The 17014-nt window shown below is 39.0% G+C and overlaps 1 protein-coding gene across 1 annotated transcript; it reads right to left on the bottom strand.

Moving 5' to 3' along the window:
* Window positions 1–8173: 8173 nt before the first annotated feature.
* LOC104441235 (UDP-arabinose 4-epimerase 1) lies at window positions 8174–15979 on the bottom strand. Its single transcript, XM_010054272.3, has 11 exons — window positions 15680–15979; window positions 14673–14852; window positions 14290–14414; window positions 13720–13833; window positions 13517–13624; window positions 12934–13025; window positions 10338–10479; window positions 10131–10225; window positions 9410–9539; window positions 9112–9256; window positions 8174–8658 (listed from the first exon to the last, which is right to left on the bottom strand). Exons 2-11 carry the CDS (start codon window positions 14737–14739, stop codon window positions 8432–8434), a joined length of 1245 nt encoding a protein of 414 aa, XP_010052574.1. The 5' UTR covers window positions 14740–14852; window positions 15680–15979; the 3' UTR covers window positions 8174–8431.
* Window positions 15980–17014: the final 1035 nt, after the last annotated feature.

The raw sequence follows: 17014 nt of genomic DNA, 5'->3' as shown, positions 1-17014 counted from the left end.
GAGAATCCCATCTCGGCTGCGAAACGCATCATTAAATACGTTGCTTCATCATCAAGCATCGGTCTTTGGTATCCTAAGAAGGGAGACTTTAATCTTCCGGGATATTCGACGCAGATCTGGCCGGTTGCGAGTTGATAGAAAGAGCACTTCGGGAACTTGCCGCTTGCTTGTAAGCGGACAGCTCTTGGTTTTCAAGGAAACAAAGCACTGTGTCCCTTTCAACAACAGAAGCAGAGTATGTAGCCCTGGGAAGCTGCTGTTCGCAAATTCTATGGATAAAACAACAGCTAAGAGACTTTGAAATTGAAGACTCATGCACGGAGATTAATTGCGACAATACCAGCGCTATCAACCTCACCAAAAATCCAATTCTCCACTCAAGAGCAAAGCATATAGAGATTCGACATCACTTTATTAGAGACCATGTTCAAAATTGAGATGTTTCAATTCAATTTGTTAACTCAAAGAATCAACTGGCGGATATATTCACAAAGCCTTTGAGAAAAAATCAATTTGAGTCTATACGTTCCAGACTCAATATTTTGAGGTATGAGGATATCAAAGTCTAAAGACTTTCAGACTCAGACTTACAAGACTTTATCTGAAAGACAGTCTTGGTACGTCCGTCAAACTGTAAGTCTTTCTTCCTTGAATCTCATCTTGAAAAGGTACGATCGTCAGACTGTGTTTAAATTGTTGCTATATTTAATTGACGTAAATATTGCATCGTTTCATTTTCAAAAAGGAAGTTATTTTTGAAATGGCTATTTTTGTGGAAAAAGACAATTATTTTGAAAAGGCATTCTTTTATTTCCTTTGTGACGGTTCGTTTATCCCTCTTTTTAACCGATCGTACACTGTCGATTCCTCTTCACTTTTCTCAAAAACCCTAGAAAGCATCGATCCTCCATTCCCGTTTGTCTTCTTCGTTTAATCCTCAAAAAGTTGTCATCTTTCCTGGGAAAGTTAAGCAAGGAATCTTCCAAAAACTGAGAAAGATGTCATCTTCAAGAAAGTCTTCGAGAATTGCAAGCAGGGGACCACGGCGGATGAGTGAGGGGCCTACGCACTTCAATCTTACTGAAGATGAAGTGACTCCAGAACAGCAAGCGAGCCCACAACATTCTCAACAGCGTCATTCTCCTCCATCTAGTTCTCAAGGCGTTGATCATCAACAACAGAAAGAAATCATCGAGGATGCAAACCCTGTAAGAGTTCAAAAGCCCGCTTATATTTACCAGTTATATCGTGCCCTAAAAGGAATTCGTACTCCTTTGAACTACATTGATGATTTTCTTAAAGACAAAGGACATTGAACGAATATATCTTTCTGCGAAAAATGGAAAGTTTGGGAATTGCTCGAAAAGGGGTGGCCGAGGAAACCCTTGCAAATATCCCAAGTGATCCTCGTGGATCAAATAATCGTAGATGGGAATGATGATGATAAATTATACAGTCAATTTCAACCGAAAATGGGTGTTGCGGTTGAAAATCAAGGAAAAATGGGAGATTTGTTTAGATCAAAGGAGCAAAAGGATATGTACTCGAAATTGCTGAAGCGTGGGGTAATAAACCCTAGGAGTGTGGATTTTGATTTTCTGGATGCAAAGTGAATGTGAACTTGAGGGAAAAGTTCGGTTATCTTCAACTTGAAAAGTTCTCGCTCGACTCTACGAGGCATATGCTGAATTAACTGCATATTTCTATTCAAATCTAAGCTTTTTAGATGCGAATAGATTCTCTTTCAGCGTTAAAGACCAAGATTATATTGTCGATATGAATATGCTTTGCAGATATGTTAGAAGTCGAAAGAGGAAGATATCAGCCAATCAAAGTTTCCATTGCTCGGGCCACACTTGAACTGGTGAAGGACAGGAGAACAGATGAAAAGATCACCTACTTAAGGATGGGTGCATTCAACATCTTGCTTCACAAGATTGTGATTAATTGCCTCCGACCGAAATCAACTTCCAAGACTGATGTTTCAAGTTCAGAGGCCAAGCTGATGTATGCCATTCTCTTTGGAAAAAGGTTTTCTCTCCCTCACACTGTGATGTTTCACATGTATAGAGCAATGATGAAGGACAGAGGTCAACTCCCTTACCCAAGCCTTGTTACAAAGTTATTCAGACATCTGAATATTCAGCCTCCACAAATCTTTTGTGTTCGACCAAGCGATCATATGGTGGTAGGTCCGAAAATGGTGACCAAAATGCGTCCGAAGAACCGAGCAAGGAGTTGGAGAAATTCAAGGAGAAGACTCCTGCAAAATCTCATCAAATATCTTCTGCAGCTAAAAGAAAAGGGAAGGAGCCCATGGTTGCTCCATCCAAGAGAAGAAGAGCTCTCCTTGTTAAGGATGAAGATGATGAGGAAGACATCACCATCTCTGCATTGGCTTTGAAGAATTTAAGTCGTCCTGTTCCACAGAAAGAATCGGAGCAAATGTCGAAAGAAGCAGAGGAGAAGGAAGAAGAAGAAATAGAAGCTGAAAAAGAAACAGAGGAGGAAAGACCTGAAGAAGAAAGAAGAGAAGAATGAGAACCTGAAGAACACTCTTCTCCACCTGTAGGCATGGAAACAGGGGGAGATCAGGAGAAAGGTGTGAAGTCTTCATGTCCTGATGCAAGTGAAGGAGTCAGTCGCTCACCAACAGACCCAAAGGATGTTTATGCATCTCAATTTCCAGAAGAAGGTCATGAAGTTTCATCGCCAAACCTGCAAGACTATGCTGATCTACCATCGTCCGCATTTACTCCATCGATCGAGCCGAAGCAAGTACTCAAACCGATAATGGAGCAGATTTTCGCGAATCATGGATATTCTTTTGGAGATGCGAGGTCGATTTATGCCTTGGGATGCGAAGTTCAAAGCTTGAAGAATGAAGGTCAAGCTTCTTCCTGTTCATTGAATGATAAAATGCAAGCCCTCTCTCTGTCGTAATCAGGCCAATGCCAAGAATGAGGAGATTGCACAGCTAAAGGAAGACTTTAAAAGGCCGGAAGGCATCGTCCGCCTATGGAAGATTTCCAGCTTGTCCGCGTTCCCAAGCAATCTTAACTTCATCTCATCCTTTTTAATGATGACAAAAAGGAGGAGAGATGCAAGATTTGATCAAAAATTTTCATTAAACTTTTAATTGTTTGTTGGATTGTTTTGTGGTTTGAATCTGTTTGACTTTGGTTTGTGTCTCGGATGAGAACCGAACTAGACTTGGACTTGACGTTTCTATTAACCAATATTGATATCTTATAAATGGCTTCATCATATACCGACTAACCTATTTTCTGTAGTTGCATATTCTAGTGTTATTCTCTAGCCATTTATCTCTATAAGATATGCATATGTGTTTGAGAAATGTTTTGCAGGTCAAAGATATCCAAATCTGCGGAAAGTTTTGTCACCATCAAAAAGGGGAGATTATTGGAGAAATCTTCTTGAAGTGTTTTGAAGTTGACAAATCGTTTCTATCAGTCTAGTCCAAGGCTTGCGAGACTTTGCTATTTAAAGTCTCAAGACCTTGGGACAGCCCCACTCAAGACTCAAAGTCTATCCTCATTGACAGCCTCTAATCCGTTGAAGAAAGGTTATCCAGAATGGATGTTTCGTTAAGGATTTAACCTTATCAACTGGAGAAGATCTCATGGCTGGAGAAGACATAAACGGAGTCCTTTGATTGATCGAAGATTGATTCGATAATTGAAGATCCGGTGATTGCCTAAATATTATTGGAAGGTTCTGCTTATGGAAACCGAGATCCTGATTGTATGGGCGAACGAGATTGATGGGCTATCAACACGTTCCTTTAATAGCTTGAACAATCTTCCTAATTGATTCCGTCCAACGGGTAGATTGAAGGAATTCCTTTGGTAAGTGCCAACGGGTATGATGGCATAAAGGAGTATATAAGGAAGACTGTCTTAGTTGTTCAAGGTGTGCGCGATAAAGAATTCCAAAGTCTGAAGCTCCTTTTGTTTAGACAAATCCTTTGAGCGAATACTTATATACAAAAGAGAGTATATATTTGTGAGAAACCTTGAGGAGGTGTGGTAGAACATCTACACTGTGGAATCAAGGCAAAGCTGTGCTCTAACTTCTCTTTTGATCATAGTGAAATCCAGCCGGTGGGCTGTCAGTGCGGAAGAGTGGACGTAGGCTTGGAATAAGCCGAACCACTATAAATCATGTGTTCAATTTTCTCTTCCTCACTCTCTCTACCTCAATCGTATTTCATTTTGTTAATCAAGAGAGAATTTTCTTTCTATCATATGCTAAGAATCGCTTCCGTATTTTGATAAATTGGTTGTGCACCTATTCACCCCCCTCTAGGTGTTTATACTAGCTATCTTACCATCCCCCTAGGGGATTCACCACAAAGTAGTAATAAAAATTCGGCCAACAGATTGAGCCTTTCCAAAGCCATAATGGCTCTTAAAGCCTTGATTGCTAAAGGTGTGCCCAACCCCTGACAGCTCTAGCAAGTAAGCCTTTTTGTCCACCGATAGATTATTAAGGATATCTATCAAAGCCCATTTTCAGCATATACTACCTCATGAATCGGTGTCTCCATTAGTTGACCCCCTTCCAGCATATTCCGAGGATTTGTATGCTAATCATAAAGATGGAATCTTTTCCCTTTGTTGGATGTTTTCCTTGCTTTATCTGATGTTTTTCCTCGATCAATTGTGTTGAAGGAAGCTTTATCGGCAAAGTGCTAAACATTGGGAAGGGAATTCATTTGAATTTGGTTCAGCCCTTTAGCACAAAAGTCTATATCAGTAAATTTTCTCTTACCTCTTTCCTTTTGTGAAGAGCTATGATGGCCTTACGAACTGCTTGGTTCCTTCACAACTAGAGTTAATTGTTCTTAATTTTCCTGAGTTTCTCGCACCATTTCGTCCAACTCTTCCTCCCCACTAATTTCTCCATAGGAGGCCTCCCAAAAAGGGTTATATGTATATATTTGCTTCAACTTTTAACCACTAACCATATAGAGTAGTTTAGCGTTTGTGGAGGAAAATTGACTCATCATAAGGCACCCATTCACAGTTCTGCACACATTGGCCAATTCTTCTACATGAGAAACAAAAGTGTGGGAGTCGTTTATATCTAAAATCCAGCCAGTGTTCCTTTCTTTTTATTCCCGTTTCTTTTTTTTTCCTCCTTGGCCGATCACCGGCCACGACGACGACTAGCAACCAGCCATAGGCCAACTCTAGCCTCGCCCAAGACCAAATCTAGTGAAGGCAAGGCTCAAGCTTGCCGGATCTAGCAAGCTGCAGGCTCGTTGGCCTTAGCAGAGCTCGAGCTCACCTAGATCGAGTCTGTGAACTCAAGGCTCGGCCGATCCAAGCGAGCGAAGCTTGCTGGATCTAGTGATTAGTTCTTAATTGGCCGCCAAGCAGCCGGCCATTGTCAAGGCACACAGTGACGGAGGAAGGAGGAAGAAGAAGGAGGAAGGAAAAGAAAATGAAAAAGAAAGAAAATAAAAAATAATAAAAAATTGATTTTTTTAAAATAAAAATAATTAAAAATTCAATTTTATAAAAATATATATTAAAATTAATTTGTTTGGTCAATAGAAAATATTAAAATTCGGTTTTTTTGGTAATTTTTCCCATAAAAATCAAGTTAGATAACGAACAGTGGAAAATATTTTCTACTCAAATTTCAGGTTTCAATCGAACACTGAAAATAGTCATTTTTTTAGAAAATGACTTCTTGGAAAACATTTTCCGGAAACGTGATATTTTCTGCAAAAACAGACCCTCAACTTGAGAATCTTGTTTTTCTTTCTATTGACATAAACTCAAAGGAAAACAACCCAAGTAGATTGGAAAGCTTGGAAGTTCATGTTGAGATTCACGTAACGACGGCCAAATAAAGTACATTCACATTCATCTAGTTTCTCCCTTGAAACAACCTCATCCAGTCTAGCTGTCTTTTTTCCGACCATAAATGCGCTAATCTTCTACAAAGAGCGGCCATACCTCAAGCAGCCTCATTTTCAGTTACTCATTTTGTCTTACTAGCCTCGTATATTTTGTAACATACACCAGGAAGGCGTCGAATACTAACCGCCAGAAGATCCTATCTTGGGATGCCACAGGATGAGTCATATTCGTCCGGGACTCCTTCAAATGACTTCTCAACAGATTCGATTAGAGGGGAATGTAAATGCCCCCTAATTTGTATTTTATAGTGAAGGCTGTAAAAGGATTTTTTTTTTTTTTTTGATAACCCAGGATCCGCCGGGCTCGACTCGCTTACGCTCACCAACCCATGGCTCGTAGAGCGCGTGGTGCACCCTGGACCAAGCGTCAATACATAGGGGAAAGCTAACATAGGACCCTCATTACCATGGCCTCCACTTAAGACGTGTTAACAGTTGTGAGTTTCAACCCTGGGACCTCTGTGATGAAGTGCCCAAAACCGAATCAACTCAGCTGCCCACCAGTGGATCTGTAAAAGGATGTTCAAACAGCTCGTAACTAGTAATGGGATAAGATATGACTTAGGGTTAGGGTGAATGATGAGTGAAAGGAAGGGGTTGATTACCCAAAAAGGATGGGCAAATCAATTGCATCAACATTTTCAACTGGAAATGAGTTTAGTTAGGGTTTCAAGCAAAGGGGAAGCTAACATGGAGATAGGGAAAAGCTCTAGAAAACAAGACACTGAGTGGGAAAAGTGGACGCAAATTGGAGTTTGTAGCTTCCCTTTTCACTATAGATTTGGCATTAAATCTATACCTATTTGATTACATGCTTCTCTGATAAGATTGTATTGGTCCCGCTGTTTTAGTTTTCTTTTTTTAATTAAATACTTGAGGTGTATTTTTAGGTTACGCGTTGGACTAGATTCGTGCCCACTTCCCCATTTAGAATTTAGAATATACACGAAGTATATAGATATGTATTGATTAGACTGGATCCATCTTCTTTTTCTTTTTGAATGCCATTAAATGTGGAATTGATTGGATTAATCCACTGAACTTGCTTTGAAAGCAGGTAAGAATCACTTCATGAGCAAATCTTTCGTCAAATTGTGCCTTGAGTATCTGGTACCTCATGTCAAAAAATTTCTTGACTTCAGGAAGCCAAAAGGACTATAATATAGAGGTGTGTAACCAGATCAGTTCTACACTAAAACTAGATTCCCATTGGAACTGGTTGTGGAACAAGTTCCAAATTTTTGGAATTGTCCGAGAACTAATCCCAAGTAAATACCCACCTAGGAACTAGATTAGACAACCTTGATTTGGAACTGGTTTCGGAACCGATATTATAAGCTAAAAAGGCAAAATCCTAATTTATTTTCCCCCGACATTCTAACCTCAACACTCCCTTTCTCTATCCTTCCTCTTTCATCTTCCTCACACGGCGCTGCCTGAACTCCGCACTAGTTGTCACCATCACCGCAGCGTTGCCTATCAATTTTCTCTCAAACTCCAACTCTCCCACTTCCGCTCTCGCTCACAGCAACCCAAGCTCCGCCTCTCTTTCTTTTGAGGTTCGCTAACTCCTATTTGCAACCTATCTTTGCATCGACATGCATAGCCGGTCTTTGCTGGAAACAAGGTGAGTGTTGCTCTTAGTATTGAGCTAACAAGAAAGAGAATCCGATGGCAGTGGATATAAGCGCTACAGAGGAGATGCTGGTGATGGCGAGTCGGAGAGATGGTACACCGGCCACAGCCCAAGGTAGAAATGAAAACACAAAGATCTCAACCATCTTGTTAATCAACAAGCAAGGGAACTACCATATGGGAGCTGAGAGAGACGAACTATCCTTAACTGAGGGAAACGATTGAACAGAAGTGAATAAAGGCAAAGATGAGAGTTTTTTCTTTTTTTCTTTTTTTTTCGTCGAAAAAAAGAAAAAGAGACGAATTGCCCTTAGCTGAGGGAAACAACTGAACAAAGGTGATCTGAGTTGAGAGAGACGAATTGCCCTTAGCTGAGGGAAACAACTGAACAAAGGTGATCTATAGCAAGAAGGAACACGAATGGTCACCGGAAGAGTAGAGCAACAGTGAGGGTGAGGGACGACGGCGCTGAGCCACCAACGGAGAGCAGGGAAAAAAAAGCATATCTTGCTGTGGCAGGGGAATAGCATGTCGACGTGAGAGAGAGAGAGAGAGAGAGAGAGAGAAAGAGAGAGAGGAGGAAAATACTTGTAGACTTAAGGAGGGCCTGCTTCCTTATTTAAACTCTGTTTACAATACATGCAAAGAATGAGCTGCTTCTTCCTGTAATTAACCCAATATATAGAAAACGACGGTATCAAATCTACCCTCACTTCCCAACCCCTCCCTTCTAACTTTTGTGTTGGCGAAAATCCGAATATCGAGTGTAGTCGGCACTTCATGATGGGGGTTGTGTTAGTTTCCTAATATTGACTCTCGCATATGATACTTCAAGCAGCCATTCTAGATGGTTCCGTACCCGTTGCGGTGTGCCTTTTGCCATCTCCATGCAATACCCAAGCTCTCTTGAAGATCAGTGTATTTCGCCGTCCAGTTTAGCTCGAGCTTGACCTTGGTCGGGTCACTATACACTTCTGCATAATCACCAGGCCTGCGCGGCAGGTAATCGACTTTGATGTCCACTCCAGTTGCCTTCTTGCAAGCCTCCACAAATTCCTTCACTGATCTACCTGTTTGCATCAATTCCAACATATCTAAGATAGATGAAAGCATAAACAGATATATCCTTTCCTTCTCATAAAGCATAAATAGATAAATTTTTGGCATATCTAAGATCTTCATTCTCATAAACAGATACATGTGTTTTTATTTTCTACCTTCTCAAGAAAGTGACTCAAAATTCTGTCAATCCACATTATCTCCTACTTTATCAATAATATTTCTCCATTACAGTTAAGGTTTTTACAACTGATAAAAGGTACTCGTAAAATTTAAATTTTCAAAGTGAAGTGGTTGGAAAGCATAAACACAATTTTTGTATCGTATTCTACTTTCCCAAAGTTCGCTTTTTAAGGGATGCCACCAAAAGTAGAGTTACCTCTCTAACATTTAAATTAATACAAAAACAAGAAAATGGAAAGTTGCCTCTTATCAAAAGAATCGTTAAATTCATTTCCCCATACCTTTGCCGGTGCCAACATTGTATATTCCCACTTTCTTGGGTCTTGCTTTTTCAAGGGCTTTCACATGAGCATCAACAAGATCAGTGACATCAATATAATCCCTGACACAAGTACCATCCGGTGTGCTATAGTCCGTTCCTTTAACCTGCGAAAACCACAAACTTTAGATTGGCAAATGCTCTGTCCTATTTCCTAACTATTCAAAAAATTAAAACAAAAGAGCCTTATTGCCAAGCTTAATACCAGTAGAGAATAGTGCAGAATTGGACACAAACAACAAAACCCCAATTCATCATACCTTCAACCCAGGCATGATACCACGGGCAGCATCAAAACAAGCACCTGATATTCGCCCATGCTCACGTAATTCAGGTCGTGGTGCTTCTCCCAGTCTACCATCAGGGTCTGACCCAATCACATTGAAGTACCTGGAAGTATTCACCCAGAAAACATTTAGAAGAAAAAATTGGCAGAATTATGAAAACATAAGACTATCATGTACTGATGATTCTAAATCCGTATTAATCTAGAAGAGATAATTCCACATGAATTGAGTGAACAGTATAGCACTGTCATAAATATTTTCAGGTCATCCAGTGCTGTAACATGAAAATCATAGATCAATCAACAAGCAACACTTCGCATGTGTACAACATGGATGGCAGTCAAAACCTACATTACTGTGACAGCTTTACCGAAACAGACTGGCATATTCCAAAAACATATATATCATAAAATAAGTAACGAGTATGAGAAAACCATTTCAGTAATAAAAACAACTAAACAGAAGTGTTTGATTTCGACTGATAAAAATTAGTCTTGGTGAAAGAGAAAAAAATATGTCAGAGCAACAAAATGTCATAGATAAGGTCATCTCAATTCCATGCGACCATATTGATAAAAAAATAAAAATAAAAACAACCAACCAAATGGAAAAACATGATAACATTATCACGATTACTGTCTTGATTTTATTAGGCTCAACCAAACCAAATTTGCATTACATGTACAAGACATACCTTAGTATCATGATGGCTATGTCAGAATTTTTAGAGAAATCAAGAATGATATCTTCTGCCATCTTTTTGGCCTTTCCATAAGGATTAATTGGAACCTGAACTTACGCCAGAATACAATGCAATCAGCCCCAGCATAAAAAGAACATATCAAGAAGCATGCAAAGACAGATATTCCAGTAAAGAGTTGCAACAAGTGATAACTTGCACCTGCGGAGTGTCCTCGGTAATAGGCATCTTGTCGGGCTCTCCATAAGTTGCACATGTGCTAGAATATATCAAGGTCTTGACACCATGCGCAGCCATAGCTTCTAATACTACCAATGTATTTGATGTTATGTTATGGTAATACCTGCCAAGATCATGAAATGATGATTTCAAGCCACATTCAGATCATCAGAACAAACGAAAAACAAGGAATGAGCACTCAGTTAAAAACGGCCAAGATAGAAATACGCAATTTAGGGTAAATATAACTTTTGATCACTGAACTATGGGGCACTTAGCAATCAAAAAACTACACTTCAATTCCAATCACCAAATGATACTAAACTTCCATTTCTTCTTCAATCACCCGCAAGTTTAATCACCCTCGCAAACTGTTAAGGTCTAACTTTAAAAATATATTGGCAACACCATTCCCTAACAGCTTAAACTTTTATGAAGACAATTGCACACTCAACTTTAGTTTGATAGATTATAAATATATGGGTCTCCCTTTTTTATACATCTTGTTTTTCTACTCTCACCAACAGCTATCAGATTTACATACTTTAAGGCCTTCATCATCCTGTCAATTCTCCTACAAGGGAGAGTCTCAAGATGTAAAATATATATGCACTTTGTCTAATAGCTTAAGGTTTAGAAAAACAATTGTGCAGTCAAATGTAATGCTAACATAGTATAGCAATTCATGTACATAGACATATTAAGAAGTAGCATGTTAGTGTTAAAGGTATTGGGAAGGTTCTCATCCTAACATTTCGAATTTTTACTAATAAGTGTGATAATCCACAAAAACTTAAACTTTGATCATCTTTTAAAAGTTTCTCACTTCTTTACCCACGAGCTGGCTGCTACCTACTTGGACCAGAAGTTCTAAGCACAGGAGGAAATTTACAACAAACAGCCAGAGCCCCAATAAGCAATAGAAGCCTTTTTCACATTAAAGCTTACAGGCATCCTTGAAAGACGGCTTCACTTTTTAAATCATAGAAAAGTCATGAACCTTTTGAAAGTGATATTAGTAATTTGGTGCTGAATCCAGATTCAGTAACTTAGAGAATCAGTCACAATTGGCAAGGTAGGGAGCACATCATCAATGGACTAAATAGTGTCAAAGAATCAACCTTTTATTCACATTCTTTAATAAAAAAACTCATATGCACCCAATGCCAGCTGGATGAATGTAACCTCAAAAATATTACCTACTCCCAAGTCCTACTTGAGTATGCTATCTTTAAAAGTTTTAGAGGGAAAATAGAAGACATGCTCAATCATCCTTCATTTTTCAATGTCATAGAGCAGACCATCCTATAATGTTGAACAATAAGATGAATAAACACCATGGATAGTGGAAAGCCTATCTCTCATTTCAAAACAGTAAAGGACAAATTTGCAGTACAACTGTGTAACTTAATTTTTTTTTCAAACACGATGTTAGATGAGAAAGGTATATACATCCATTAAAAATAATTATGGCATCATGCACCTAAGCTGATATACTATGTGTTATGTGAAATGGCCTCCTGTACTACAACATGCATCCAAGTTTTAATAACTAGACATGAGTCGTTTGCTAACCGATCAACATATCTCTCCTCCACGAGCGTAAGTTCAAGTAGAGCGAAGAGTACCAAGATTGTGCAGAAACAGTCGCCATACTCATACCCAGGATGATCAGGCCAGTTATCGAGAAGGTTTTAGATAACTAAAGTTTGCCACTCAGGAAGGGTAACAAATTAAAAAGAGATGCTCCGAGACATACTGCAATGTTGCTGGAAAATTCACTGCTCCAGCAACTGCAATGGTGTTTTGCTTGGTATAGAAATCCACTAGAAAGAAACGACACATCGCTCACAAAGAGAATTTTTGCCATGGCAGGTCAGACATGAAACTACAGTTTACATCTGAGGAAATTCAGTGGATTTGCCGTCCCATGAAGAAAATAAGTGGGGATATAAAATGACAATCGCGACAATTAGAGTATAGTAAAGCCTCAGACGTATGAGAATGCAGAGTACTTCGAACCATGATAATGAGCAAACTATCAAAATTTTCATCTTCAAAAACAGACATGTCAGAAGAATAAGTAACTCTCAATCAAAGTTTTCATCTTGTCAAACAGACGTGTCAGAAGAATAAGTATCTCTCAATCAGTTAAAGTTAAATGCCAAAGCCAAAGCATGCTGGCTAAACACCTAAGAGCAGTAGAATGCAGAACATAACAGAATAGATTAAGTGCACTACTATGACCTTTCCACGCAGAGGTCTATACAGTCTCAAACTACAAGGCAAAAAAAAAATCTCAATGTATTGCATATACATGAAATAACAAACTAAACATGGTCGTCGCCTGTGTAATTCCTAATCCATAATATTCTGTCTAATCCAATGTAGACAGAACATATTTGTAACCAATTAGTGTCCTCATTCTTACCATTTCACATTAAACCATTCACCAATCAGTTCACATCAGCAAAGCAAAGGGCGGATCTGACATACTACTTATACTGAAAGACCCATCTAAAGATTCAGGCACCAAATATATATATGAAAGGCCAAATCTACCAGAAAAGAAACATACCTCAGAGGTTCTAGAGTGCTTTCTCCAACATACGCCACAGCAGCAAAATGCATCACGGCATCAAATGCATTTTCTGAAAAAATTTTGTTGACCTAACGGCAAATCAAAGAAAACAAATCCACAGCAAATTTCCAAATAACAATGTTGCTAATTTGGGAGGGGACTTTTGCATCCAACTAATGGCTTCTCCTGCCAAACATTTGGTTTAGCAGATAAGTTAGGCATGGGTTTCAGCTGAAGACAAACATATAAAGCTATGAAATCCAACTTCAGACTTTTGGTTTGACGGTTTATTTTCAAAAAAAAGTGTAAATGCAAAACATTATACAAATAATCTTAGTCACTATAATTGCAAATATTTACATTTTGTTCAAAATTTGAGATTGAGTTGCTCAACGTAATTCACAGTAAAACAAAGTCATTCATTAGTTAAAAGTCAAATGCTAAACATTTTTTTCTTGATAGAACATAAAATCAAATGTAAACACCGTAACCAAAGCCCAAAAGCCTCAAGCCACCCTAACCCCTAGTATCCTGATAAAACAATCTAAAGGTAGAATAGATGATTGTGCATTAAGGATACACTTTTTGCATCCCCCAAATCTGCATAGATAAATTGCAGCCTTCCAGGCTCTGGAAACAGTTCCTGCAAAATCTTCACAGCAGCTAGATTTCCCCGAGAGAGATTATCCTGTGGGAAGACAATTTTCCTTGATGCTTAGTACACGAGGGGAGAAAAGAACAAATGATCCCAACTAGAAATACAGATTTTAGGAAGTTGCGTACCACTATGGTCACACGATACGAGTCCTTCAAAAGCCGCAATGCTGCATGAGAACCAATATAACCTGCCCCTCCAGTCACTAAGACATGGGTCACTCCTTGCTCATGAATGGAGAACTACAAGGGAGACATAGAACAGATAATAGAAGTTAGACATCAAGTTCGATACTTACAATCCTAGCATACTAACACTCTTAATGAGGAAAAGCTTCCTGCTTGCAAGATTAGACATAGAGGAAAGTGTGATGCAATAAGTCAGTCACATGAACAGTTATTTTTTTGCATGAGGTCAGTCGCATCCACAACTATGCTTGTGGGTGTTTCTTTATCCCCCCCCTCAGGTAGCTTACAGTTCTTTTCCTTCTGTCCGCGCGGGGGAAGGTGTTAGGAAGGGGCAGGCATGCACGATGAATTAAAGAGCCATTAAAACAACAGGAGATTAACAATGTTCTTTTATCCATTTGTTGGTATGAGAGAGGGTGTTAGGAAGGGCAAGCATGCAGCAGAATTAATAAGCTTTTAAAATGATAGGAAATCAGCAAGTACTGTTCTTGACATGTTGTCGGTAATTACCCGGCTTGGTGTACTGAAATTTGGAGATTGCTTCAGCATTATTATGCATAATGCAGTAAGGGTAGCAGCCAAAATAATTTTCCCTACAAAATTGGTCTTCTTTTTTGGATCTGTATACTCCATGCCTGTATCAAATCAACATACCCATGTAAACAAAGTTATTTCTCATCTATAAGAAAGAAAAAATATGTTAAAATGACCAAATGCCAATCGTTAACTGACAATTGGCGATGCCTCTCTTCTCTATTTCTGAACTTTCAAAATAAGGGTTCATTCCAAAGCAGTATTAAACATCGGACTCCTTCACACTAGAATGCAAACTGAAATTCATCCTTTCAAATGAATGTTCAAATTGACTTGACCAAGGTAATGCATGAACTTACTTCCCATTCCCAAAGACATAGATCGGTTAGACCTGCCCTGATTTCTATTTCTGCCAATGTTTAGCATTTGAATGCAACCGTCTTAATGAATTAGCTGTCTATATATAACAGACACAATAATTCAGTCCCTCAGCAGCAATAAGCAAGAATTAGTCCTCCTTGATATGCTCCTCTTGCAACCTGTTGCAGCAAAAAACCAAATTATATCAGTCATTTTGCATAGCAGTAATGTTCCAACTGAAATTCCATAGAAAACAAAATCATTAATGGCAGAATCTAGCAGGCCCCATCAGTCTTTTCCTCTCTTTTTTTTTGGGGGGTAACCCATCAGATTAAAAGGGAGACAAAAACTTCGAAATTCCTGAAATTATTATCAGAATCTGAAAACCCAAAAATTACTTAGCCTCCAACTGACAATTCACAGCTTGTCCCGTGGGATTATGGGCTGGCGAACAAGCAGAAGAAGAGGTCAAAATCAGAAAGAGGTCAATTCAGCGACATGACAGAGAACAAGCTCATCTCTCAAAGATGCTAAAGAGTTCACAAAGATCAAACCGTTTCGAAAGCATGTTGTCGATTCCCGAAGCACTCCACATTCAAAAATCCCGAAGATCAAACCTTTTAGGAAGGAAATTCTCGAAAACCGAAGCGTACATACAATCAGCAACATCAAGATCACAAGGTCATGACACGACGAGCGTCAAGCATTTCGAATTCGCAAGATCCCGACCAGGAACGACCGCAAACCACGCGAATTACAGCGAAGGAGGAAAAACCCAGGATTCTTTTTCCCTCACACGACCCGATCACCTCGTCTCTCGACGAAATCAGAGGAAAAAATCACAAGGAAGAGAGCACAGCAAAAGCGAGATAATATCAGGAGCACTCGAAAACAAGGCCCGCGGCACAGTTGCCAGGAATTATTGGCCGGCACCTGAAGAGAAGGCGCAATAAATGCTTTTTCGGTCGCAAGAAAACAGGACAGATGGAGAGAGGACGGGACTCACTGTTCCGCGAGGGAGCGATCGAGCCGACAGTCAAAAGGAACAGGAGATTCCGGGGCTCGGAGAGAAGAGGGTCTCGACGTGGGGGAGGCTTATAAAAAGCTCTAGACCGCGCGAGCTTTGAGTACAGAGCACGACGGGGAGGAGGAGGAGGAGGAAGACGAAGGGAAGGTCAAAGCTGTAACGTGAGAGAGAGAGAAAGAGAAAAGGAGGGGGAGCGGTGAACGAACGATGCGTTCGACGACAGCGGGAAGAGAGAGAGAGCGGACGAAGACTGGTCTCTCGTGGCTGCATTTGAATCGATGTGGAGAGAGAGAGAGAGAGAGAGAGAGAGCTGTAATTGGCGGAGATTTCTCTCTGCGTTCATGTCGTTGAGTGGGGAAGGACGAGCGGGGTGCGTACACTGTACAGAACATATTATTTCTTACTTTTATTTTTTTTACATGAATTTGGCTAAAAGAAGGGCCAAAACTAGACGAGAAAGAAAATAAGCTGGTGCTCTTTTTCTTTCTTATTCTCGTAAATTACTTCCCTATAGGATTCTGAAATTTAGTGCATTTGCTGATTTAGTGACCGAACCTTGGTCTTAATCACCTAATTGATAGAATTTTCATTTTTGACAAAAATATAAAACACATTTTCCTTATGTGTATGACCAAATATGAAATAGTCATTAATATCTCCATTGCGTTTGAGGTGTGTCACGTTCTTCATGTTTTTTTACTATTATTCTAATTTTAAGTGGGACACGAGATACTTCATCAACCCACAGTGAAAATGGTATGAATTTCTCATGACTTATCAATTTTAAAATTCATTCCCTCTTATCTTTTTTGATAAGACAAGTACTATTCATCTCATAAAATATTTAATTTTTCCACAAAATATTTTGAACTCACAACTCACGCCCTTTAACATTCTTCAAATCTAAAGTATTTGAAACTTTCATAAAATCTAAATAATGACAAATAAATTCACATATATAATCTTTTTTTTAAAGCCAATATTTATCCATCTTAATAAGATTGGGACTCATTGATATATAGTCATTCTATTCAATTTTCATTATAAATCGCTGACATGTTGATCTAGTTATCTTTGACCATCCTATTTGGTAAATCGTTATATTAATGATTTCTAGTGAAAATTAATTGAAATGGTTATATTAATGTTTAGGACTAAATCAGTAAAATTGAAAAATTTAGAATTAAATAGTATTCGTACACTAAGTTTAGATATGATTGGACAATTTTTCTGATTATTCTTTTTAATGTTAGTCTTTCACTTGTGAGAATTTAGATGGGAATGACGTCTAGATACGAATAGAGAAAGAAAATC

The sequence above is a fragment of the Eucalyptus grandis genome, chromosome 1 (genome assembly GCF_016545825.1).
Source record: "Eucalyptus grandis isolate ANBG69807.140 chromosome 1, ASM1654582v1, whole genome shotgun sequence".
Classification (NCBI taxonomy): Eukaryota; Viridiplantae; Streptophyta; class Magnoliopsida; order Myrtales; family Myrtaceae; genus Eucalyptus; species Eucalyptus grandis.
Note: the sequence above shows the minus strand (reverse complement) of the source record. Positions and strands in the feature narration are given on the sequence as shown.